The following is a 26,074-nucleotide window of genomic DNA, read 5'->3' on the forward strand; positions in this document are numbered from 1 at the left end:
TACGTGCGTGCGTGTGAGCCGGGGAGGGGCAGAGAGAGAGGGAGACACAGAATCCGAAACCAGGGCCAGGCTCTTAGCTGTCAGCACAGAGCCCGATGCGGGGCTTAAACCCATGAATCGGGAGATCCTGACCTGAGATGAAGTCGGACATTCAACTGACTGAGCCACCTAGGTGCCCACCCCTATTATACTCCATTTTACAAATTAATAGAATCAAGGGTAAAAATGTTTATTTTTTCAACCAATATTTCATAATGTGACAGCACCTGGATTGTAAATGCTCAGTTCCTTCCTCCTGGACATTACTTCAAAGGAAAGGGATCAGAGCTGTGTATCTGGCTTTTGTATTTTGGGATCAGGAAACTTTGTGTGAGGAGTCAGATGACAAACATTTTATGCTTTGTGGGCCATGCCATCAATGTCACCGTAGTCTGGAAAATGCAAATTAATGGCAAAAAGGATACACTTTTTTGATTTTCCGGCCCTCAGGCAACGATTTTAAAGGTCGATTAATATCCAGTTGTTGATGAGCTTGTGGAGATAGAATTACTCTAATTACTCCAGCCATCGAAATTATGCTGGTAGCGTCTGTTAAAAATTTAACTGTGCATGTTCCAAGGGTATGCACATAGCCAGGAGCGTGCATTAGCGCCCAACATTAGCACCGGGGCCCTGGATGAGGGGGTGGCAGTGAGGGGGGTGGCTTGTGCACTCAGGGACACTGGAGACTGGGGTGAGCCACCTGAGGTTAAAAAAACCTGGTCACCCAGAAACCAAACTTCTGAGAAGGTATTTAGAGAAATACAGTAATGACGTTATGTATCCAAGGACAAATACTCTGAAAAGCTGAAAACTCTAAACACCGCACGGACAGGGGAATAAACTGTGACACACGCGTCTGTCGGTACCGAGGAGAGAATGTGCAGGCCCTCAAGAGACCGCAGTGGCTCCGGGTGTTCAGATGTACAAGGACCTGATGATATTTTAAGTGAGAAAATTAAAATGTAACGGATATAGTATGATCTCATTTTTATAAAAAGCAAATCCCTCACGTACACGTATATTCATTTATGTGTTCTTTAAAAAGGAAAACCTATAAAGGAATTTCTCCCAAATGATAACACTAGTCACATTGGAAGTGGAGAATGGAAGGTAGGGTAAACTGTTAATTTTTCTTGAGACATTTCTGAACTGTTAAAATCAAACAAAATGTATTATTTTGGTTTCTTGCATTGCCAAAATTAATACAGTAAATGAAGATAAATTTAGAACCAAGGGGCTCAGAACAAAATTTCTCTATGAGAATCTTTTGGCTTGTGTTGTTTTTTTCCTTAAAGATGATAAAGAAGTGTGGCATAAGTACCTTGAATTTAAACCAGTGTCAGAGTTGTTATGCCCTCTTTACTAAACATGCTTTGAAAAGCCACACATGCCTCAGCACCAACGATTCTGAGGAATCAGCATGTCGACACACAGGAGGAGATTATAAACAAGGGGAGAGAAGGTTTACATGGGGAAGCGACAGCCAACAATACAAGACAGCATCCAGCTGAGAGCTTGATGACACGATACGACAATCAGAAAGACTGACGAGATCCGGAGTGCTCAGTCCCAGGACACTCGATCCAGGAGGTGGGGCTGGAAATGACCTGTACGAATGGCATTTTCATAACGTGAGGGGGGAACTTCAGACAAGAGTACCACATGGAAATGGGAGGAAAGAGGCAGCTGAGTATATCGACGGGAAAGTAAGATCCAGCCCAGTGGAATGACAGATCGCTATAGGGCGGTGGCAGAAAATAAGGGACCAGTTTCTTTCTTTCTGTGCTGTGGGGTGATGATGCTCCAGAAAGTGTCCTGTAGCGGATGTTTAGGTAAGGGAAAATGATGGCCTGCCTGGGAAAACTACTTTTCTTAATGACGTCTTAAACTCTATTAGAGTTAAAAAGCATTTCCAAACAGATCAGTGGGCAGGTAGAGTGATTACATTTATCTGTTCTGAAAATGGTTATGCACACCTATTTCAGAGTCTAGGCAGCGACAATCAAATCACATGTTTTAAAAAGATATGGTTTCAACGAACTACATGAGACAGTTGGTGCTAGGGAGTTTTAACCCCTTTGCAATTAGGGTTGTGCTGGGTTTTCTGGTATTCTACTTCATGTTTCTATTTAAAGTACTTTCTTCCCTTTTCTTCTCTTTTCCTACTTTCCCTAGGCTAAACCAATTTTTTTTCTTCTGTTGGTTTAAAAGCTGTAAGTTCTATTTCTGTTCTTACGTTGTTTGTCCCTAAGTTCCTGAACTCATGTTTGCTCAATGCTACTGTTCCTCTTTTTTCTTTTTTTTTTTTTCGAGAGAGAGCAAGAGAGAGAGAGTGCACAAGCTGGGGAGAGGGGTAGAAGGAGAGAGAGAATCTTAGGCCCCATGCTCAGTGTGGAGCCAGACACGGGGCTCGATCCTGGGATCACGACCGGAGCTGAAATCGAAAGCCGGGCGCCCAACCGACTGAGCCACCCAGATGCGCCCCCTCCCATGACTTTTTTTAGAACTTATTCTGATCTTATCTTTTGCTGAAAGGCGTGGGCTCCTTTTCTTTTAATCTCCACCCCATTCTTACTTCCTGGGTATTGTCCACAATGTCGGTTCTGAATTTTCATTTTGTGTGTGTGTCTGTCACCACATACACACCTGAACCAGTTATTTCATCATGTTCAACTGCATACATTTTCCAGCGACACCGCAGATTCATTTCTCTTCCTGTCAGAGTACGGCTCTCCTCACACCACAGTGTTTCCAAACAGGTCACTACGTAACGAGGCCACGGAGATATCTGCTGCCTAAGAACGTGCTTATCGGACTTTCACACTGAAACGACAATTTGGCTACGTACAAAACTCTGGGTTCAGTGTGCGTCTCTTTAAGTTCTTAAAACATATCACTCTACTTGTCTTCCTGCATTCGTGCTACTGTTGAGAAATCTGATGTCAGTTTGAATTTTGTTCCTGTTAAGGTCATCTTCTACCTTATCCTGGAAACTTTCCAGAAGTTTTCACTTGGTTTTGGTGTGTGTGTTTCACACTTTAGTGAGTCCAGGAGTAGGTTTTCCTTCTGGCTTCTGTCTTTCTGAATCTTTTATTTTTATTTTTTATTTGAGACAGAGAAAGAGAGAGAGAGAGAGGAGGGGCAGACAGAGAGGGAGAGAGAGAGAGAGAGAGAGAGAATCCCAAGCAGGCTCCACATTGTTCACACAGAGCCCGATGTGGGGCTCGATCCCATGACCACGAGATCATGACTTGAGCCGAAATCAAGAGTCAGACGCCTAACTGACTGAGTCACCCAGGCGTCCCGAAACATGTTTTTTAAAAGGATGGTTTCCAAGATTATTTTTTTCAAAAGCCATCTGACAACAAATTGCAACGTGCCAGAATGTTCACTCACACTAGGGATAGTTGAAGACTTTTTCCTTTCCGGCCCCACAAGAGGACTTGCAGTCACCTCACTTTTTGACCCAACCGTAGTGCTGCCAAGTTTCCGAGCTAAGTCCTTGTCCCACTCGTCTTTCTGTTCACTCTCCACGCTGTTAGCCTGAGGCCTCTTGGTGTATGACACGGCAGGGGGAATGGAGGGCCCAGCTATAAACACATTAAGAAAGCACAGTTAGCCGAAGATCCTCAGACACAGTTTCTCCTGGTGAACAAAACCTCTAAGTTAAAAATATCCTTCCTTCTATATTTTACACTTGGAACTAACATTAAACTGTTTGATTATAAAAGTTAGGTCAGTCCCTAAAAGGGGGATTCTATTAATCATGCAATAATAGAAATCTGTGATAACAGATGATACAAGCACATAAACACATGAGTGCGGAGTTCTCGATAAACACAAGTTTGGGCAGGACTGGTGTCTTTTCACTGGTTTGACTTCTCCCCACCATGATCACTGAAACGCCGCTGCTTCTGGTTTGCTGAGATGCTTCGCTGGACCTTCAGGTGAGCAGGGGACTGGAGGCTGCTGTTGTTCAGGTCACTGCTGGGCCGTGACCTCTGACACAAGCTTCCGCTAGATAACGACTCGCCGCCTTCAAACTATAAGGAGAAGACAGACCGCAAGGATTTTAAAAGAAAAATGTTTATGCAAACAATATGCACTCCTGGTTTTCCAATCTATCCCAAGCCATACGAAGAGTAATCAGAACCGAAAAGAAAAATCAGTTTGGACACAGAACTGTGAGTTGGCAACCAGGAAGGGAGAGAACTGGGTACAGTGGGTCTCCACGAGTCCGTGCGCCCTTCTGTTACCTTGTACAAGTGGTTTGGGATCCTTAGTTTAGTCAAAACACCAAAGACCAGTTACCACTTACTGAATGGTTATCATATAGTAGGTGTCTTGCTAAGCAGGCTCTTTCTACGTTACTTTGTGTAGTCATTACAATAGATTCAATTGTTTACTAACCTGAACTTTACAGATGGAAAAACTGAGGTTAGGAGGACCAAGGGCAATCTTTGGGATTCAAACTCAGGCATAGTTGGAATTCAAATTTAGGATGAAATCTAAAATTTTAACTTCAAACATCCGCTTTTTTTTTTTTCCTACCACACTTACAGAACAAAATTTGGTTTATTGACTCTGATTTAGAGACTACATCTATTTCGATAAGCACAGTGAATAGGGGGTCGATACACTAGCCCTCTCCTTGTAACCACAAGAGGTTTGTTGCCTGCAAACTTCTGACTGAGTCACTGGCATCCCAAGGGAAAATGTAAATGATATGTAAAGTTACTAACGACAAATAGCAGAGTTATGCTGATGGAAGTGGTAACAGATAACACGGAACACACAGTAAAGTGCCAGAAACTGTTTTAGGAACTGTGCAAGTATTAGTTCATTTAACCCTCTCAATGACCCTCAGACGTAGGTACTGCTATCCTCATTTCACGGAGCAGGGATCGGAAGCACAGAGAAATTAAGGAAAGTGCCCAAGTTGATAGTTAGCAGCCGTGCTGGGGTGGAGGAGGGGTGGGGATTCAAACCCAGTGAACCTGGCTCCAGAGTTCAGGCTCTTACTACTTAGAGTAGCCTCATTTGTTTGTATTCGATACAATTCAAACTTCATTTCAATTCATGCACGGGCTGGGCTCTATACTTATGACGCCAGTGCTTGCTTAAGAGGAAAATTAAAGATCTCAGGAGTGAAATCTCAACACGTACGTAGAAATAAGTCAAAGACTTTAGAAACAACCATTTTACTATTTCCCACTTCTTAAACTTCTCTTGATTTGCCTTCTTTGATACCGCTTCTCCAGCTGTTCGTGTCTCCATTGAGCTCCTCCCCCCACTGGAATGGCAGTACCCAGCTGGCAGGGCCAGAGAGGGACAGATGAGTTACCACGTGCGAAGTCCTCAGAACAGCGGCTGGCACGTTAGTGCCGTGCTCCTCTGACGACAGCTCGCAAATGTATTACTGCTGCTTCTCACACTCCCTCCAACCCAGACCTTTACACCCAAGTGTCTACTGAAGAGCTCCACCCAAGGGGAATCTCAAATTCACCCACCTCAAGTTGAACAAACCTTCATCTTCCCCCTGAAATCCACTCTTTTCGTATCCCGGCAAATACGTCTCACAAAACCAGTCACCTGTGCTACAAATCTGAGGGTCCCTCGGCCTCATTTCCAACAGGCCGCCAAGTACTGCTAATTCTACCTCTGACGTGTCGGCCTGCTGTGGATGTCTGTCGTCCTGTCTGTCCTGGAGCGCCCCGCACCTGCCCCCGACCAGAGCAGCGGCACGCTGTAAGCGCACCGCTGACTGCGACCCCCTCTAGAACGAGGGCTCCTTGCGAGCAGAACACGGCAGAGTCCGTAAACGTCAGCTGAATGTACTGCTTCGCCAACAGCTACCGTCTAATTAAAGAGAATTTCAGTCTATTCCACAAAGTGCCTCCCACAGGTATCTAATCATTAACAAGCTGTCAATGTTCTCGGCTCTGTTCTTGACTCTCAATTCATACCTTTATTTTTGCTGTGCCAAAGGACTGTTTGGTTTTATGGTTCAACCACCATCTGTACACAGTTATTCCTGACCTGAATCTATCTCCTTATTATACAGATCTCTCCCGGCCCTGAGAATTCCCCATTGCAAGGATCAGAGCCACTGGATGTTCTAGACGGCAAAATACCACCAAACAACATTTTCCTGGGTTCCCACCTACTCAAATCACTTCAGATACATGTTTTGTTTTAAATGCCATCCCTTCCTTCCATCTCGTCTTCCTGCACACCCAGAATAACCATGTTCCTTTGTGCAGGGCTGTTGTTTCTGGAGACACAACCCTGGGGGCTCTCATTCTCAAAGACTAGACTGTGTGTGCCCCTCGGAGCTAAGCAAGGTACTTGGTCTGCTCTTGCATAGCAGAAATCCCCCCTGGTACTTGGAAATGAAATCAGCTCATAACTTAGCATCTAGAGTTTGAACTCGAAAAATAAGAATGTTAGGGCCTTTATATTATTTTCCATACCATACAGAACAGATGTGCTAACATTATATCTTAGTTGTCACTTGTCTCAAGAAACAGTTGACATTAATCTGAAAAGGTAAAGAACTTACTTCAGGTGGTTTTCTACCTAGTAGAATATACGTAGCCATAACTTCATCATATTTCTGATTTATTAAGGCGTCATTTATCTCATCTCGCGCAAAACCCATGGTGACCATGATGTCTAGAAAAAAAATGCAAATTTTCTGAAAATGGGTTTATTTTAGTAAACAAACCAACAAATGTAAGTTTGCCAACACAAGATATGAAAAATTCTGGAATTTTAAAGAGTAACATTAACTACCAAAACTTCTGTATTATTAACACACAGATACTGCATATTCAGATGCTATACAGTCACAATTTTTCATACAGAAACTACACCATGGGATCCACATTCACGTGCCTAGCCCGCTTCTCACCACCTAACACATTCCTGAGCTCCTCTGTTCAGCCAGAGACACACTATCCATCTGCGACACACACAAAACCCCTTCTTTCTTTTTCTCTATCTGTTAACACACCGTCCCCCACCCATGGAGTGGTTTCTCTCATCTCCTAACAACTCCTACTTTCTGATCTGAAGGCAGGCTGATTCTTCTTTGGGAGGCTTGAATCCCGCAGTTGTTCTGAGCCGATTCCTAACACCCTAGAACACGCCTCCCTTGCCCCTCTGCTCTCGAGACAGAGAGGAGGCACGGTTGAGATGAGTCAGCTGTGAGTTTCTGCTGGCTTTGGTAACGGAGACAGAGTTGCAGAGAACAGGTTGGAAGCAGAGCGCGGCTGGGTGTGGGAGGATGCACCCCGCCGAGACGCCGGAAAATAGAAAGGGAGAGCCAAAGTGTTCATCCCCTCAGCTCAAGTGCCTCCACATTTTTGGTTAAAATACACGCTATGTTTTGCTGATACTTATCAGTCTGATCAGTGCTGATACTTAAACCATTCCTCCTGTTAGGGATTTGCTGAAAGAAAAGAACTAGGTTTATCTACATTATTTTAACTTCTGTATCACTGTTGTCAAGAACTGAAATGGATTTTAAAATACATGAGGACAAACTTGAAATTGTAACGTTTGGTGAAAATTCAGGGAAAGAAAAGATGACAATGCAAGTGTTTTCCAAATAAAAACGATTTCCTATTTATGTTTTTAAACACTATTTTGGTAGAGTGCAGGTCTCTTACAGTGTAGGGCCAGCACGTCTCCCAGTATTTAAATACTTACCTATCCGTTTCGTGTCATTGAAATCTGGTTCAGGCTCAGAATATGGCTTTAGTTCTTCTTCTTCGTGACCGACGTTCATCCACCGATCTTTCATTATTTGCTAGGAAATAAACTTTACATTATGTTTGGCCAATCAGAACATTCCACCACTTATTTTAGCTCTATTTTTAGTGTGAAATTTTTGGGTTCACTCAGCAAGAATCATGATGTTTTCAATCTAAAGTCAGTCTGCAGGTTGATTGCCAGGCCGAAAGAGGGGTGAGGCTTTGGGACACACTTACATACCTCGTGACAGTGACAACTATCGTCACGCACACTCCCTGAATGTATGGATTCAAAATAACCTGCTGCCCATATTCCTCTAAAAGGAATATTATCTCATTTGCAAGTTTTAATCTCAGAACCCAGTGATTTCAACCTTTGCTTCATCCTATTGCATTTAAGATTAGTGAAGAGAGTATTCATTTTTCCTGGTCTTCTACCCAATGTATACTTATACACCTGCATTTTAAAACCACCACTTATAAAAGCGTTTGGAAAGCAGACACCATGGGGAATGGAAGACAGGGTTAGTAAGTAAAGACGGCTCAGAGAATGTGGAAGGGGAGAGTGGTCAGAATGTCAGAATGGAAGCCAGACTCAGGGATGAGCAAGGATGGGGATGAAAACAGGGACTGGTGTGAATTAGAGTCAAAACCAGGAGAGGTGCGAATTCGAGCAGTCCCGGTTTGTTAAAAGGCAACCTAATTGGGGGCATCCTACGGAATGGGGAAAATGTTCACAAACATATATTGGAGAAGGGGTTAATATGCAGAATACATATGGGAAATCTGACAATTCACTAACAACAAAACTGCCCAATTCAAAAATGGGCAAAGGACTTGGATAGATATTTCTCCAAAAGAATATACACCAAGAGCCAATAACCCTATGAAAAGGTCACTAATCTAACATCACTAAACATCAGGGAAATAAAAACCACAACGAGGTATCACCTCACTTCTGTCAGGATGGCTACTATAGAAAAAAGTGAAAGTAACAAGTGTTGGTGAGGACGTGGAGAACAGGAGCCCGTGGGTGCTGCCACTGTGCCTGCACGACGGTGTTTCTCCTTCGGCGAACAGTGTGGAGGCTCCTCAAAAGGTACCACCAGACCTATAAATATGATCTGGTAATCCCACCTCTGGGTTTATGCCCACAAGAACTGAGAACGGGATCTTGAGGGGTATCTGCACCCCCGTGTTCACCACAGCTTTCCTCACAACAGCCAAGGTGTGAAGCAACCCAGGCGTCTGATGGATGAATGCGTAAAGAAGATGTCGTCTATACACACAACGGAATGTTACTTAGCCTTAAAACAGAAGGAAATCCATATGCTGTAGCACGGATGAAACTTGAGGACATTTCTAAGTGAAATAGGCCAACCACAAAAGGACAGATAATCATTACAGGAGGGATCTAGAGTAAACGAACTCACAGAAACTCAAATTACATCCTTGGTGATGTTCTCAAGTTCAAGATGGCAATGTTAACAGACTGAAGATAATAACGAGTGGGATGAGACTTGTCACAGTCAGATCTGCAGCAAGTGAAAGATTCTGGAAGAGTAAGAGTCCATCACATGACAAGGGAGTGGAAGGGAGAACGCAGGCCACACGGGCAGACGCCCAAGGGCAAACGGCAGGGGTGCGTGTCTGGCGGACAGCGAGTTCAGTACGACCGGTGAGATGGGTGGGGAGGCAAGATGAGGGTAGAATATTAATAGGGTTTCTTTCAGTCACCTAAGGGGCACGTCTGGAGGGTGTGATTTTGAAGTCTCTCTGGCCAGTGTGTGGAGAGTGAACCAGAGGGGTTCGTGACTGGAGGCCCAGAAGTCAGCTAAGAGGCTTTAGCAAGAATCTAGGAGAGAGGTGATGCCTGTCTGAATTAAACGGAGGCAGTGGCGAGGGGAAAGGACGGATTTTCAATACTGGGCTGGTAAAAATCAAGAAAACTTCGTGACTGGATACGAGGGGGAATGAGGATGTGGGACCGTTCAGAGGAAGAGAAGATGATGCCCAGGTTCCTGGTATAGACGACGGAGTAGACGTGGACACCACCTATTGGGAGAGCAAATTCAGAAAGAGGAGGAGACTGGATGGGGAAAGAGGCGGCTGAGCGTTGGAGCAGAGGAGTTTGAGGTGCTGGCGGATAGATATCCAGATAGACATGTTCTGTAATGTTCTGTGAGCTCCAGAGAAGCTCAAGAGGAATCTGGGCTGAGGACGGAGATTCAGGAAGCAGCTGACACATGACGTCAGAAGCTGTGGATTCTCCAGGAATCCCAAACAGAGTCGGAAGAAGTAGAGGGGGGTCCACGGCACAGCCCCACGGAACAGTGGCATTTAAGGGTTAGAGAGAAAAGTGACCCGAGAAGTGAGTGGAGGAGGGAAATCTGCACAGTGTGACACGGAAGGAAAGGCAAGAGTTTTTAGTTTTTAAAAATGTTTCACTTATTTATTTTGAGAGCGAGTGAGCACATGAGCAGCGGAGGGACAGAGAGAGAGAGGAGACGGTTAGAGAATCCCAAGCAGACTCTGCACTGTCATCATAGAGTCTGACCAGGGGCTCGATGCCATGAACCAATCGCGTGATCGTGACCCGAGCTGAAATCAAGAGCTGGACGCTCAACTGACCGAGCCACCCAGGTGCCCCAAGGCGAGTTTATCGAGGAGGTCCTGTCAAAGAAGGTGATAATAAAAAAGTAACCTGCTGTGTTTAGGAGCAAACACGAGTGGCGTCCCTGAGGGAGGTTTCAGGGGAGCAGAGGGGCCACTGAGAAATAAGGCACAGGCGAGGACACGCGCAGTGTAAGCGGATCTACTTTTTACAAAGTCGGGCCGGAAAGGGAGGAACACGAGGGATTCTAGGCAGGGACTGCGGGCTTGAAGGGTGCCTTTTTCTAAAATGGGAGATACACGTACAGAGGCTGTGAGACAAAGGTGTCAGCAGAGTGGAGGCTGGACGGGACAGAAGAGGGAGCTTTTCTGAAGGAGAGAGCTATGAGAGGCACACAGGGATCTGCTTCACTGAAGTTAAAGCCTTTGAGGATAAAGACTGGGCCTTCACTACCTTTCTCAGCACACACGCTTGGTGCTGCGTTTGGACTGGGCAATATTTTGTTTTATTTTTGATGTTTTTATTTATTTTTGAGACAGAAAGCACGAGCAGAAAGCACGAGCTGGGCAGAGAGAGAAAGAGACAGGGACCGAAGTGGGCTCTGTGCTGAGAGCAGAGAGCCTGATGCGGGGCTCGACCTCACGCACCATGAGGTCATGACCTGAGCTGAAGTCAGACGCTTAACCGACTGAGCCACCCATGCGATGCGGCCCTGGGCAATATTTTAAAATAAGGCTGCTACAGAAGCCCCGGGTACAATGACATGTTGAGAGGAGCTTAGCAACGAAGACGGCTGAGGAAGCCGCTAGAACTTCCGGGAGACAGACAACCGAGGGCTGCGCTGGGCCTGAGGACACTGAAGAAGGAAGAGCTACAGAGGTATCATTCGAAGCACCTGATGACAGAATTTGTTCTGGGAACGAGGGAAAGAAAGGCTGGAATCCAAAAGGGTTCTGAGGATTCTAAGTCAGGCGCCTGGTGGAATAAACAACACTGTATCCGTGAATTAAGTGAGAAACGCAGGAGCAGTAACAGATTTGCTAGCTGGAAGATGGGCAATTAAAAGCAAAATGAAGATACTCCAAATTTCCGGATATTTCTCAATTACACTGTGCTTGCTTGGTGTTTGTTTCATAACCATTGTGTGTCTGTCGTCATCAAGGAGAAAAACGTGTGTGGGCCACAACCCGCAGGCAACTTGTCTTTTACCTGGGGAAATAAGATTTGCTCCTGAAACCTGAAAGTATCTGAACACACGACAGAATTAATTATTCAAAACTGTGCTATTAGCAGTGCATATTGTGCTTATTAATAAAGGGCAAAGGGGCGACTTGTGGTGTGGGCTGGGGTTTTCAGGGAAGGAATCATAAGGAGAGAGAATGTGAAGTGACTCTGGAAACACCGGGAGAATCTGGGTTGGTGGAAGAGTCAAGGCAGAAGAATTCAGGAGGAAACAGTGAGGAAGCTCCCTTCTCTGACTCGGAACCAAGGTAACGTGGAAAAATACAGAAGAATGGGAGATAAAGTTAGTATCTTCAGATGACTGGATTTAAACATGACGTGATGGGCGATGGAGAAATGCTACATTTCACCAACATGGATGTTACACAACATTTTTTTTTTAACGTTTATTTATTTTGAGAGAGAGAGACAGAGAAAGAGAGAGAGAGAGAGAATGAATGAATGGATCCCAAGCAGGTTCCACGCTGTCAGCACAGAGCCTGATGAGGGGCTTGAACTCAGGAACCATGAGATCATGACTTGAGCTGAAACCACAAGTCGGACGCTTAACCGACCGAGCCACCCAGGCGCTGTGAGAGGAACAATCTGAGGAGACGTAGCAGGAGAAGGAACCCCGCTGGTCCTCACACAAAGTTAGATCTGAGGCAAGGCTCATCCAGGGAAAGTGGGGGAAATCCCAGGGATATGGAGACACCAGGGCAGCGAGGAGAGAAGGAACGCGGTTTTGCCGTCCTTTGTTTCTTACTGTCGTCACTGGGGATTGCCAAGGGTCCACCCAGCACAGTCTGTCTCACAAAGGTAGTTGGATTTCAAGGCAAAATAAGAATCATCTGAAGAAAATTTTCCTTTGGCAAAAGGAATGGAAGGTAAAGGTGGGAAAGAAAATCTGCTTAAAGGAACGCGTAGAGGCATAAACTCTTAATTCTAAATGTGAAGGTCTTTTCCAAGAATAAGGCACAGGGAACAGCAAACTATGGATGTAGAAGAGGGAAGACCCATGTGCAAGAAGCTGTTCTTAGCTGTGTGAACCTCATGCCCTAAACACTTCTTCTGTGGGAGCCAGGGTTTGCCCCGAGGCCAAGGCAGAAAGGCCCTCGGAAACGGAGGTGCTGCGGGCCAGGCGAGTGGTCACGTAGCCCTCGCCGTGTGGCTACAGGCGCAGTTCAAGGCCGCACAGCACGCTAGACCTGCCAAATAAATGAACCCACTTCAGATTTCATTTGAGATCTCGGTTTCTCTCTTTAAAAAATGCTCATTTATTTTGAGAGAGAGAGGAAGAGAGAAAATCCTAAGCAGGCTCTGCACCACTAGCACAGAGCCCGGCATGGGGCTCGATCCCAGGAACCAGGAGATCAGGGCCTGAGTCAAAAGCAAGAGTTGGACGCCCAACTGACTGGGCCACCTGGGCATCTCTCTCTCTCCTCTCTCTCCCCTCTCTCCCCTCGAAGTAATCTCTAAGCCCAACGTGGGGCTTGAACTCATGACTCCAAGATCAAGAGTCACATCCACATGCTCTACCAACTGAGCCAGCCAGGCCCCCCCTGAGATATCTCAAAATGAGAAACAAGAGGTCAAACAAGATTCCAAACCGAACAAGAGAGAGCTCGCTCCAGCCACCACTGCCAATGGACACAGATGACTATTTGCTAGAAATTCTACCAAAATAACTGATTCAGATGAATTATCAAGAAAGAAATTAACAGTGGAAATACACAACTTATACCTTAGGTTCACATTAAAAATTTATGGACTTCAGGATTGCCAGATGGAAATTTTTCTTAAATGGTTTTAACCCCTGTAAAAGTTCACCATATACTTCTGAATCTGTATGTAGAAATCTTTCATCTATTTATTTAAAAAAATTTTTTTTTTTATATTTTTGAGACAGAGAGAAAGAGCATGAGCAGGGGAGGGTCAGAGAGAGGGAGACACAGAATCTGAAACAGGCTCTAGGCTCTGAGCTGTCAGCATAGAGCCCGACACGGGGCTCGAACTCACGGACTGCGAGATCATCAGCTGAGCCGAAGTCGGCCGCTTAACCGACTGAGCCACCCAGGCGCCCCTCTTTCATTTTTTTAAAAAAGGTTGTTATTATTACTATTTTTTGCTTTATTGCCTCTTGTATTGGGCAGACCCAAGCAAGATTTGCAAGACTACCTTAGCAGCAGCTGAAAAGGTGTTAAAGCAAAAATAAATACTTTTTTTGAGGAGAAACATAGATGACAGAGAAAGCGCCAGAAAGAGGAGCTTTGCCTTAGGCTCAAATTTTTTGCATTATTTTGAGAGGTAACACAGTCCATTCTGGTTAAGAACTGGGAAAATTAAGGACATACACAGAGGGGATAGCAGAAAAACGTGATCAGTTTCTTTCTAATAAAAATATCTAGACACACCAATATTCCAATAAATAGGGAAAAAAGTACCATAGTGTATAATATAAAACACAAATCCTTTAAAAATCCTGTGTGATATTATCCCTCCTGTTATTAGTGCAGTGAGCAAGCTCTGACAGCATTCATACACAACTTGGAAAAATTATGCAGCCATTTAGATCTAGAAACAACTAGAGGTCAAGCAGTAATTTCATTCATTTTATTATCATGGGCGATAAATTAGGTACTTAATATATAAGGCTTTAAGAAATACTTTAATGAAGTAGCAATTATATTTGAGAAGAGGAAGATATCAGAGTTAAATTAGAAGTTTAGTAAGATAACAAGATAATAAGATTCTTAAATTGAACTTCAATATTAACAAATTATATAGTGAAGAAAGACTACTGTTTGCTCTAATCAGTAACTCTTGACACTCAAGTAGCACTGAAAAAAATTCACAAAGTTTCATTTGTTTTTACATATAAGAATTAACAGAGGAAATATTTCATATTAAGATGTTACAAATCCGGTAAGGCTGATTAACCAGACTCCATTAGACTAGCGGTTCAAAGACACAGAGAGCTTCTATGTAAAAAAGCACAGTTAACCTAGTCATTAAAAATACTAAGCATTATCTCAGGTGAAATAAAGATAAATTAAGGCAATTATGACAAGCCATATAACTACCATAAAGGCATCAAATGTGGGAAATTATTACATCGAATACTGAATCCAGGTGGAGAACAGATACCTTCAAATGCCTTAGGTCACATTCAATCTTGTAGCAAGGATACAGAAGACCTGTCAGACTGTTTACACCCTCTGACGCACTAATTACACCCTGGAGAATATATCTAAGCATATATCCCAAAGGGAAAAAAAGCGTATCACATTATTATTAGTAAAGACCATGGAAACAACTAACCCAAAGAGAACAACATTGCTACTGGCAAGGAAGGAGCTCACGTTTATGATAAAGAAGAGAAGTACCCGACCCAAAACCTTTTAAGTTAAAAGAAAAAAGAAAAAAAGAATGCAACACAACACGGAAACATTACTACCGTACAAAAATTTATGTTTACACACTCAAGATTAGGGTTTTGCAAACTGTGGGGTTTTTTTTTTAGAGCTTAAGGATTTTTTTGCTGTACAGTCGCTACTAAAGTTGGTACGAAAAACGGAAGTGAAGACTCAAATGATTTTTGACATTATTGCTATTTCAAGGGGAGTTTCTCAAGGTTTGGTATTAGCAATCTTTTTTTCTTTTCTTTTCTTTTTCTTTTCTCTTCTTTCTTTCTTTTTTTTAAACGGTGTCAGGTTTCTTTGGAAAGTTATTTCCGGGAACTAGCCTACAAAGGCGGACTAGCCTTGGTACAGTGATATCTGCAACATTATGATAATATTTCCGATGCAGACTCATGGTTCTGTGGCTGGAAAACTTAGTTTTGATAAGCTGGAACAGAAGGTTCCAGTCTATACTCAAATACATAGCGTTGAGACTCTGATGATCAAATGTTTTAATGCAGTAATTTGGCTTTAAAATTCAACCCAGAATTCCAATACTTTCATCTTTTGCATCTTAACGCTACTAAGGATGAATGACTTAAGTATGTGGCTACTGTAAATTAATCATCTTTAAGTGACTAAGTACATCATATCAACTGTCTAAGGGATTTGTAACATCCATAATCATTTTTGTATGTTCTTTTTGCTCTTCTCATTAGTTAAGCGGATGCCTCAACTGTGAACATTTTATTAAGTGACATTCAGGTAAACTAGGTTCCTATGATAAAAGTGGGTCAAGCAGGATTAAGAAAGATTCAAGTTGCCATAAAATTTTACTTATTTTTAAAATAGTCTTTATTTTTGTTAAGTAAGCTCTACACCCAACGTGGGGCTTAAACTCATGACCCCAAGATCAAGAGTCGTCATGTTCCTCTGACTGAGCCCCCTGTTGCCATAAAATTTTAGAACTGATATGAGAGTCAACAATTTTAACTTTTTTCACTATTTCACGTAACTTTCTTAATTTTTTTTTTTTTTAACGTTTATTTATTTTTGAGACAGAGACAGAGCATGAATAGGGGAGGGGCAGAGAGAGAGGGAGACACAGAATCCAAAGCAGGCTCCAGGCTCTGAGCTGTCAGCACAGAGCCCGACGCGGGGCTCGAACTCACGGACCGTGAGATCATGACCTGAGCTGAAGTCGGACGCTTAACCGACTGAGCCACCCAGGCGCCCCTCACGTAACTTTCTATGAATAATGGTTAAAGATAATTTTAATGTTTTTTTTTTTTTTAATTTATTTTTGAGACAGAGACAGACAGAGCATGAGCAGGGGAGAGGCAGAGAGAGAGGGAGACACAGAATCGGCAGCAGGCTCCAGGTTCCGAGCTGTCAGCCCAGAGCCTGACGCGGGGCTCGAACTCACATACTGTGAGATTGTGACCTGAGCTGAAGTCGGACGCTTAACCGATGGAGCCACCCAGGCGCCCCAAAAAACAATTTTAGAAAAGTAATAATATTAAAGAAGGCAGGCCTCTGTACGAAAACACTGATAACATACTCTTTTACCCTCAAAGGAAAAAAAAACCCACAAAAATTATAGGAAGGAAGTAATCACGTTTAAACAAGTAAGTCAGTAAAAAATATCTGATATTTGATTCACTGGTATAAAGCATTTATAAAATAATTTCCCAATGGAAGTCACCATCTTTTAACTTCCATCAAAACATACTGTACCTTTTGGTGGAAAATATTTGTGGAAATAAAGTTACAAAGCCCAAAGTAACCTGAGAGCTCTGTAACACAGTGAGCTCTGACACCATAAAGCTCTCTCCTACCCAGCATGAAGTCTATGCCAGAAAGCCCCACTGCTACACTAAAAAGTCCAGTTCAAGTAAGGTTAACTCCCTGAATTCTCTACCCCATCTATTAAGGCATATAAATGAAGACAAGAAAGTACCAGTGGATAATACATGCGGGATCTCTGAAATCGTCTTAGCACAGGTTAAAATATCATTCTTCAAAACAGATGGGTGAAATCCTTAGAAAGTGGTTTAATGGCAGCGTCAGAAGGAAAAAAGGTTAGACATTTTGGTTTTGTGAACCTCTGATGTTACGTGGCTATAACGTACTGAGTATATTTACAACCGCACAACAGCATCTATTACAAATAACCTCGCGTGTGGAACGTGTGTATGCAACACAGCAGTGTGTTAAGAAATGAAATCCCTGTTTCCAGTACGTTCGACTTAAACTGTAAATTTTCTGTACTGATATTGAGTGTTTTCTTTAAAAAAATTTAAGTTTTTTTAATGTTTATTTATTTTTCAGAGAGAGAGAGAGAGAGAATACGAGCAGGGAAGGGGCAGAGAGGGAAGGAGACACAGAATCCGAAGTAGGCTCCAGGCTCTGAGCTGTCAGCACAGAGCCCGACCTGGGGCTCGAACCCACAGAGTAGCGAGATCATGACCTGAGCCGAAGTCGGACGCTCAACTAACTGAGCCACCCAGGGACCTTCTGTAAAATTTTTTAATGTCAGCTACTAATTTCAGATACGGTCATGAAATATTCACTGGATTAGAACTTCGACTATCTTTTCTTTCATCCTTGAAATACCAGTATTTCCTGCTGCACACAAGGCTCCCACTTTGGAGCAATTTCTGATGGGCCAGGTTTTCCTCCTTCTCCAACAAAAAGTCCATTTCATTCCTATTTTTATGTTGTTTTAATTTAATACTTCACTGCAGGACAAAGAAGAAATAACAGTCTTTAAAGAAGCCGAACATGACAACTTCTGAGCAGGGAAAGAATCATGCCACCTTCCCTAGCCATGAATTTACATGATTTGCCCATTTTCTAAGAAACAAAACGCCAAAAAACAAAAACACGAAAACAAACAAAAAAACACAACAAAAGCCACAGGGGAAAAATTATTTAAAATGCTCTTGGAATATTTTAATTGTGAAACTTTAAACGTGGAGTACAAACAATAACTTACTTCTAAGCTGCCTCTCTTTATTGGATTCAGCACCAATAATTTCTTCAGAAGATTTTCACAGTCGGTGGACATATAGAAGGGAATACGGTACTTTCCTCGTAAGACTCGCTCCCGTAGTTCCTTAAGAAGGCAAAGAAAGTACTCCTAACTGGCTCCTGAAATGATCATGCCTGAGATAAAACATTAGTACCGACTTCCACCGATACCTTCAAATTCTGGCCATCAAAAGGCAACGAGCCGCTGACTAATGTGTAGAGAATGACGCCGAGGCTCCACACATCCACTTCAGGCCCGTCGTACTTCTTTCCTTGGAAAAGCTCGGGGGCAGCGTAGGGTGGGCTTCCACAAAATGTGTCTAATTTGTTCCCGACTGTAAATTCATTACTGAAACCAAAGTCAGCAATTTTAATATTCATATCAGCATCAAGGAGAAGATTTTCAGCCTGCGAGGAAAATTAAAAAAAAAAAAAAAAAGAAAAAGGACAATGTAAATGCCTACACAAAATATTCATTATAACTGTTTCAGATCTCAAACATGTATTTCTTCCTTCTCATTTTTATGCATAATATCAGATTTAGAAGCCCAGCACGGTGTTTCAATGCATAACTGTTCAGAATCGCATCCATGTAAGACTGAATGTTAACACTACATAAGTGAAGCTCTCGTCTATAGGAGTATCTGCAGCTGTTTAAGAAAAGTTACTGAGAACGCTTTTTCTTCCAAGTTACGTTAAACCCATTTTTTTCCTTCACTGTAAGAAACATCCTGGAACCGTACCTTAATATGACCTATGTCAAGAAATGTAAGCTGACATAACACTAACCCTTCTTGGGCTTAAACCAACAAGGTTAGGGGCGCCTGGGTGGCTCAGTCGGTTCAGTGTCTGCCTTCAGCTCAGGTCATGATCTCACAGTTTGTGAGTTCGAGCCCCGCGTCGGGCTCTGTGCTGACAGCTTGGGAGCCTGGAGCTTGCTTCGGATTCTGTGTCTCCCTCTCCCTCCGCCCCTCCCCTGCTTACACTCTGTCTCTCTCTAAAAAATAAATATTAAAAAAAAAAAAACCAACAAGTTTACTCAAAAGTGCTCTATTTTAATAGACCATCACTGATTAATGCAAAGCTCAAGAATATACCTAAAATAACTGCCAGTCAGGGGTTCTGTGCTATTGAATTAAACCTTTCGTCTTCTCTGATAGAATGCTTCCTCAACAAAGTTCTGTTCTTTTAGTAAAACACAACAATACAACACAGCCTCCACTAGATCTTGTTTAAGTTTCTTTTTGCTGTTCTAAAACTAGATTCTCCTCTTCTGGAGGTATATTTTGGTAGAAAGCAGTGATTTCCACCCTCGTGTTTTCAGATGCTGTTTTTCCAAGATCCTAAAACAGAATCATTAAAAAAAAAAAAAAAAAAAAAAAAAGGTTGAAATGTGCCTTTTGTAAACACAAGCTGAATTGCTTGTGTTTACAAAAGGCACATTTCAACTTTTTTTTTGTACATGTCTCGTTTCAAACTCTTTTATAACTGATAGACTAAGGAAATTATTTATTACATTGTAGATGTGTTTTATGAGGTCACCAAAGGGAGTACAATTTGGCTAAAATGAAAGGCAGACTTCTCTGCCTCGCCGGAGAGCCAGGCACTCTGTCCACCTTGCAGCATTTCCCTCCCTCACCTTCCTTCTTTTTCCTTTTAAAGGTGTGCTAGCTTGGGATAGCTATTCTAAAAAAGGGAGGTATGTTTAGCACCCAAAAATACGACAATAATGTGGCGTCACTTATGACATGAATATTGCAACAGCACATACATTTGGGACATTTCTATTAAAACCTAACATTTACAGACCGGTGTGACAAAACCATCTGATGTTCTGATGTAAGAGCCTGGTCACTGTAAATTTCTGGGGCCATGCGTGAGCAAGTGGGGCTTTTTGGGTCTCCGTGAAGATGTCTGGATGCATGTGAAAGTACGCAGGCTGCGTCGGAAGGGCAGAGCTGGAGGGGGTCTGAGATCTGCTCCAGGAGCATGAGGGAGAGCCCATCCCCCACACTGCAGGGAAACTCAGGGTGCTGCACATGGTTTTAGTTTTTCAGATTTCTTTCCATGTAAGAAATGAGATAAGCTGGGCGTCAAACATACAGTCAGGGGAACACTCCTCTACTGTCTCTTTCTTTGTGGAAGTGATTTCTCCCTAAAATAGCTGTGGGAGGAAATGGAGAAGGAAAATTTGGGAGCAGTAGAAGATCTGCAACCTCAGAAAAATGGGGCCGGAATATGGGATTAGACTCTTGACAACTGCTTAAGACAGTACTTTTAAGTATAATATGAACCAGGGCTGGTAGCTGACAGACGACCTGGGAAAAAAATGTAAAAAAGAAAAATAGACTCCTAGGTAAGGTACAATTAAAGTTCAGTCTGGAAGAAGAGAGAAAAAGGGGGGAAAAAAGACAAATATTTTAGCCCCAGGACCTTCTGCTCCCATTAAAAAAAAAAAAAAAAAAAAAAAAGACAAGAGCACACCTGTTTGGCCACACCATTTCTTTCTTTTTAAAAATTATATTTTTAAATTTCTCTCTATTTATTTGAGAGAGGCAGAGACAGAACGAGTGGGGAAGGGGCAGAGAGAGAGAGAGGGAGAGAGAGAATCCCAAGCAGGCTCCACGCTGCCAGTGCAGAGACTGATATGGGGATCGAACCCATGAAACTGTGAGATCAGGACCTGAGCTGAAACCAAGAGTTGGACGCTTAACTGACTGAGCTACCAGGCGCTCCTGAAGTTATTTTACATTTTTAAATAAAAATGGTGTATGTACTTAAGGCGTGCAACACGATGATTTGATATATATACACAGTGAAATGATTACAACAGCCAAGCTAATTAACATAGCACCTCCTCATTTAGTTACCATTTTTGTATGTGTGATGACAGCATCCGAAATCTACTCTCTTAGCAAATTTCCCAGTATTCAATACAATATCATTAACTTTTTGAATAGAACACTGAAAGCTCAGGCAGCCAAAGCAGAACTAAATGAGACTTCATTCAAACGGAAAAGCTTCTGCATAGCAAAGGAAAGGATCAACAAAAGGTATCCTATGGACTGGGAGAAAATATTTGCAAACCCTACATCTAATAAAGGATTACTATCTAAAATATATAAGGAACTCATACAACTCTGTAGCAAAAAACCAAACACCACAATGAAAAAATGAACAAAAGTCCCTAAACAGACATCTTCCCAAAGACGATATACAAATGGGCAACAGGTATATGAAAAGGTACAGAACATCACTAACCTCCAGGGAACTGTGAATCACAACCACAATGAGATAACACTTTCCACCTGTTAGGGTGGCTATCATCAAAAGTATAAAAGATAAGGTGTGTTGGCAAAAATGTGGAGCCAAGGGACCCCTGCACACCATTGGTGGGAACATAAACTGGCGGAGCCATTATGGAAAAGAGGACAGAGATTCCTCAGAACACTGAAAGCAGTCCTTCTCCTGGGTATGTATCCAAAGGAGATGAAAGGGTACCTTGCAGAGATATCTGTGCTCCCACATTCACGGACACAAACCTTTCATGACTGTCACAACTTTTTATTCTGAAGTATGCTAGTTTACGCTCATCACATGCATTGGACGTTCACAGAAACACTTAAAGACTTCCCGTTCCTCGAGCTTTACTGTGGAGAGCGGACACTGGCAGCACGTCACATAAACCTGGTCCTGTGCTCGCTACCTTCCTTCTGGCGGAATGGGATCTCAGGCATTTTTAGATGGGGACAAAGCTCCACACTGATCTCTTACAACCAGCTCACTAATGGTGAATCAAATCCTCTAGCCTTTAATGCCAGATAACTTCTCCTTCGTATTTTCTTCATTTTCTCAGTGGAAATACTGCCTTCATGAAGTTGCTAGGAGGCAAATAAAAACCACTTTCCTCGGACAGAGCCCGGCACAATTAAGCAACCAAAAAGATGGCTCTCATACTACAAAGCAGCTGTTAACGATTTAGACTTTTTGTCATAAAATCAGTGGCTTACCTTAAGATCACGGTGAACAATGCACTTTTGATGGCAATACTGTACAGCAGATACAATCTAAAATAAATATTTGGATAAAAGAAGTGTAATTATTTTATGGTAAAAATACCGCAATTTTCCTCCAATGATCACCTCCAACTAAGATAAATTACCAACTTAGATTTCAAAGTAATATTTCACCATTTCCCTGTTCTCTCAGCTCTGAAAACTACGTATGTTACACTTAAAACGGAAAAGGTCACTTTTTTCCAGTGTAGACACGCAGCATTCTCTCACTAAAAGACACTAAAATATTTCTTTGTCAGAGTCCGTGAAGGTTTCTGTGGGCTGTTATATTTCTCTGCTGACATGATCAAATGTGTGCAATTTGTAGTTCTGATCAAATGGCTTATTCTAATGTTGGGATAACAGCTTTGGCACACATGAATCAGTCTATTTTAGGAATCATTATCAAATGTGTTCAAGGCATGTTTTTTCAAGCGAGGCCAATCAAAGGGGTATCTGGCACTGTCCTGCGCTTATTCATATATAAAGAAATATAAAGAAATGGGAAAATTGTTCGGCCTTAAGACGAAACCCAAGTATCAAAAAAAAAGAGGGAAAAGTGAAATTTGATCTTAAGCTGTTAGGAGGTCGGTCAGGCAGATTATTCTACCCCTGTAACTAGATATTGTATGCAATCATCATTTTTAACCATTACATAGGGTTCTTTGGGGACAAAGACTGAACAAGGAGGAACCCAATGGTAAGAGCCAAAGATACAAATGAGAAATAGGTTATAAACAATTCTATTATAGTTATTTTACTCCATAAAATAAAGACATTCAAAGAATCAGATAGTAATCAAGTTAAGAACTGTTTTGTACATGTAATCCCATCTGATGTACAGGACGGCCATTTTAATTCACAGAACATTCACTTCTGTGGATTCAGTTAAATGGAAACACGCTATGAATGCTGAATACTGGTAAGGCATTTACAAGTGGAGATAGAAATGAGATTTTTAAAAGTCTAAAGATGATGTGAAGTATGACCATGCTAATAGAAATATGGGTTAAAAAACGTTCAAAGTAGAAGTGAGATTGATAGTTCAGTACTATAAAATTATTCTAATGTATATTAAAATGGTTCAGACAGAAACATGAATTCAAAACAAAATCAACACACAATGAGCAATATGTAATTCGATTAAATTCATTTTTGATTCAACAGTTCACTGAGTACCTGCTACGTGCAAGAAAATGTGCTGGCTGCTAGGGGAACACAAAATGAACACGACATGGACCCTGCCCTTAAGGAGCTGAAAGTCTGATTAGGAGAAAATATGTACACATCTTACATGTCTATGAGCAACCATAATACAAGGCAGAGTCATAGAAGCAGAGGTGCAAAGAAGTGAGGGGAATCATATTATATAAAGAACAATTTCAGTTAGAAATGCTGCCCGGAGTAGGTGATATTTGATCTAAGCCATCCTTGAATGACAGTACTAAATATTTCAGGATGAGATTTGGTGATGGGGAGGTAGGGGCAAGGTGGTGAAATGTACTGATGTTGAGACAACACAATGTATTTGAAAGTAGGTGGGAAAATGGTAATAGTGGCAGTAAATGTTGACAGGTTGGTAAAAACCTCCAAATTCCAAACTACACAGGTACCACAGAACCACTAAATGTTTTTAGGCAGAGCAATTGTGAATGAGTATGATCAATTTGAAGTGTAAATCCCTAAAATACAGCAGAATCTTGCAATGAATAGTTGTAAGTATTAGTTTTCTCAAATATGCTTTAAATTTCTAATATCCAATTTTCATTAAAACATGTTTATTAGGCAAGAGATACATACTTATATGTAAATATCGATACACCTTTTAGAAAATACTTATTTTTGAGAGAAAGAGAGATGCAGAGAGAGAGGGGGAGACAGAGGATCCAAAGCAGGTTCTGTGCTGACAGCAGAGAGCCTGATGCAGGGCTCGAACTCACAAACCATGAGACCATGACCTGAGCTGAAGTCGGAGACTTTAACCGACTGAGCCACCTAGGCGCCTCCCAGGCACCCAGTATTAATACATCTTAATGAATATATTATAAGGCTATTTTTGTATCATGGATGACAGAAATTTGCTGATAATACTGGTTTTCAAGACACTCTGTCGTAGTAACAGTGAAGAAGGCATGTTATAGATAATGATTCGGCTATCAAACATGCATTTCACATTAGACAGAATGATCTCTATGAAAGCAGTTCTAAAGGCATTTCTGCAATAAAAATCTCCTGAGCCTTAAAGTCTTAAGAATGGAAAGATAATTAAAGAGAATGCTCCGTATTAAGCATTTCATTCTCCCCAAACTCTATGACCTCTGACTTCTATCAGTTAAATATGGTGGCTTATAGTATTACGAAACTTACCTAGCAGGTACACTTTCTGCCATGAAAGAGAAGTTCTGCCTTCTGTCTGACTCACTGCAAGAATCCCCCACTCACAAGCCCAAATTTTACTGCATTATTCTATGGCCAGATCCTTCCATCCCAAAACATTCTGTACCTCCTTAAGTAGGATGTAGGAACTTCCTTGTGATTGTTCTTTTTTGGATCTTGAAAACACGATTTACAATCAGGCCTGAACTGATGCTAAAAACCAGACATGTCAGTGTTTTGCTATGAGGTGCAAATGTTGCGTTGCTTTGCAATTAACTTGTAAGTGAGTCAGGAACTCCCAAGTTTTAAGTTACTGTTATTGGAAGAGCGGAATCAATACTATGATTTTCTTGTAGGCCCTCAAAACTTTAGGAATAGAGGAGCACTGTATGGTCAATGACTGCTAAAGTTCTCTTAAATTGTCTCTGGATGATTCTAATAGCAGAGTCAAGGACATAGATATCTAAATACTTGCTAATATAGTACATTCCTAAACTGTTAAAGTAATTTCATGATACAGAGCAAATAAAAATAAATGTACATTTATTCTTTGTCTTAACTAAATTTATAAAGAAAAATACGTACCTCGAAAGGAAACTGAAAAACAAACATAACATATAACCTTTTGTCAAAATGACTACAAAACTGTGTGTACGTGTATCCCTCATTTTAAAGAACATGAGTTATCTTTTTAATTCTGAAGGAAGACATATAAATAGTAAATACATTTAATATGTATAATAAATAATTATAAAGGAAATATTTCTTATTGCATTACATTTTAAATAGCAACATGAAGAATATGAAACTGATTTCAAAAAATAACTCAGACTCTATTTTTAAAATGAGCCAATGAGTAATTATGTGGATTTTATGACACTATCTATGTTCCAGCCTTCTATCCTGTTCCAACCCATCAGTAAAGATGGGCAAGTTCTTTATAATAGCAGGCACTGTCACCTTCTCTAATTTCACAGACTACCCGACACAGTTTTGTCCACACAGTATGATTTCAGTAAATAAATACAGCCAGCTGACTAAAAGGAACAAGAGTGAGTAGCAGCAGTCTATGGAATATACAGTAAGATCCCAGCGGAAACATTTAATGTCAACTGTAATTTTCTTGCTGATTGGCTACTAACTATAACTTCATGACTGATACTGAGAGAACAATGGCTTTTAAAGTGATGACTAGAGCTTGACTTAAGGTGAGCCTCTGGCCCAGGACAGGAGAGCCCAGAATGGTATGTCCAGTTCTTTCATGTTGTGTCCTCATTATCAGTTGTCTTTAGATTTCAGACATTTTAGGATGAATGTTTGAATAAAAGGGCCATACCTATCTTTGAAATAAGGCATTTCACATATTATGCTCCAAAAAGTAATGACTCTGTGGGATAGCAACAACAGAGTTTTATAACACAAACTCACTTCATGATCAATTTGGAGAATACTATGTCAAAAACAGGTGAAACAGGTTTTGTGTTTTTTTTTTCTGTCTCTCTCTCCTCCAGAACTTTTAACTTCTTCAAATTGTTTATATGTTAACATACATGTAACATCTCTTAGAGGAGGCCT

At 41.7% G+C, this 26,074-nt stretch overlaps 1 protein-coding gene across 3 annotated transcripts in view; it reads right to left on the minus strand.

Moving 5' to 3' along the window:
• Positions 1-26,074, minus strand: part of MARK1 (microtubule affinity regulating kinase 1) — a 117,560-nt gene that overhangs the window by 18,070 nt on the left and 73,416 nt on the right. For 2 of the 3 annotated variants that reach the window (XM_027075000.2, XM_027074999.2), the window contains exons 7-13: positions 22,079-22,135; positions 18,240-18,476; positions 18,034-18,153; positions 7,756-7,855; positions 6,605-6,717; positions 3,932-4,085; positions 3,439-3,632 (exon numbers count right to left, since the gene is read on the minus strand). In XM_027075000.2, the coding sequence (XP_026930801.1) occupies positions 3,439-3,632; positions 3,932-4,085; positions 6,605-6,717; positions 7,756-7,855; positions 18,034-18,153; positions 18,240-18,476; positions 22,079-22,135 (975 nt within the window). Of the gene's footprint in view, positions 1-3,438; positions 3,633-3,931; positions 4,086-6,604; positions 6,718-7,755; positions 7,868-18,033; positions 18,154-18,239; positions 18,477-22,078; positions 22,136-26,074 lie in introns of those variants that run through there. The other variant, XM_053209327.1, reaches the window with a different exon arrangement.

Source organism: Acinonyx jubatus, chromosome E4, assembly GCF_027475565.1.
Source record: "Acinonyx jubatus isolate Ajub_Pintada_27869175 chromosome E4, VMU_Ajub_asm_v1.0, whole genome shotgun sequence".
In the NCBI taxonomy this organism is placed as follows: Eukaryota; Metazoa; Chordata; class Mammalia; order Carnivora; family Felidae; genus Acinonyx; species Acinonyx jubatus.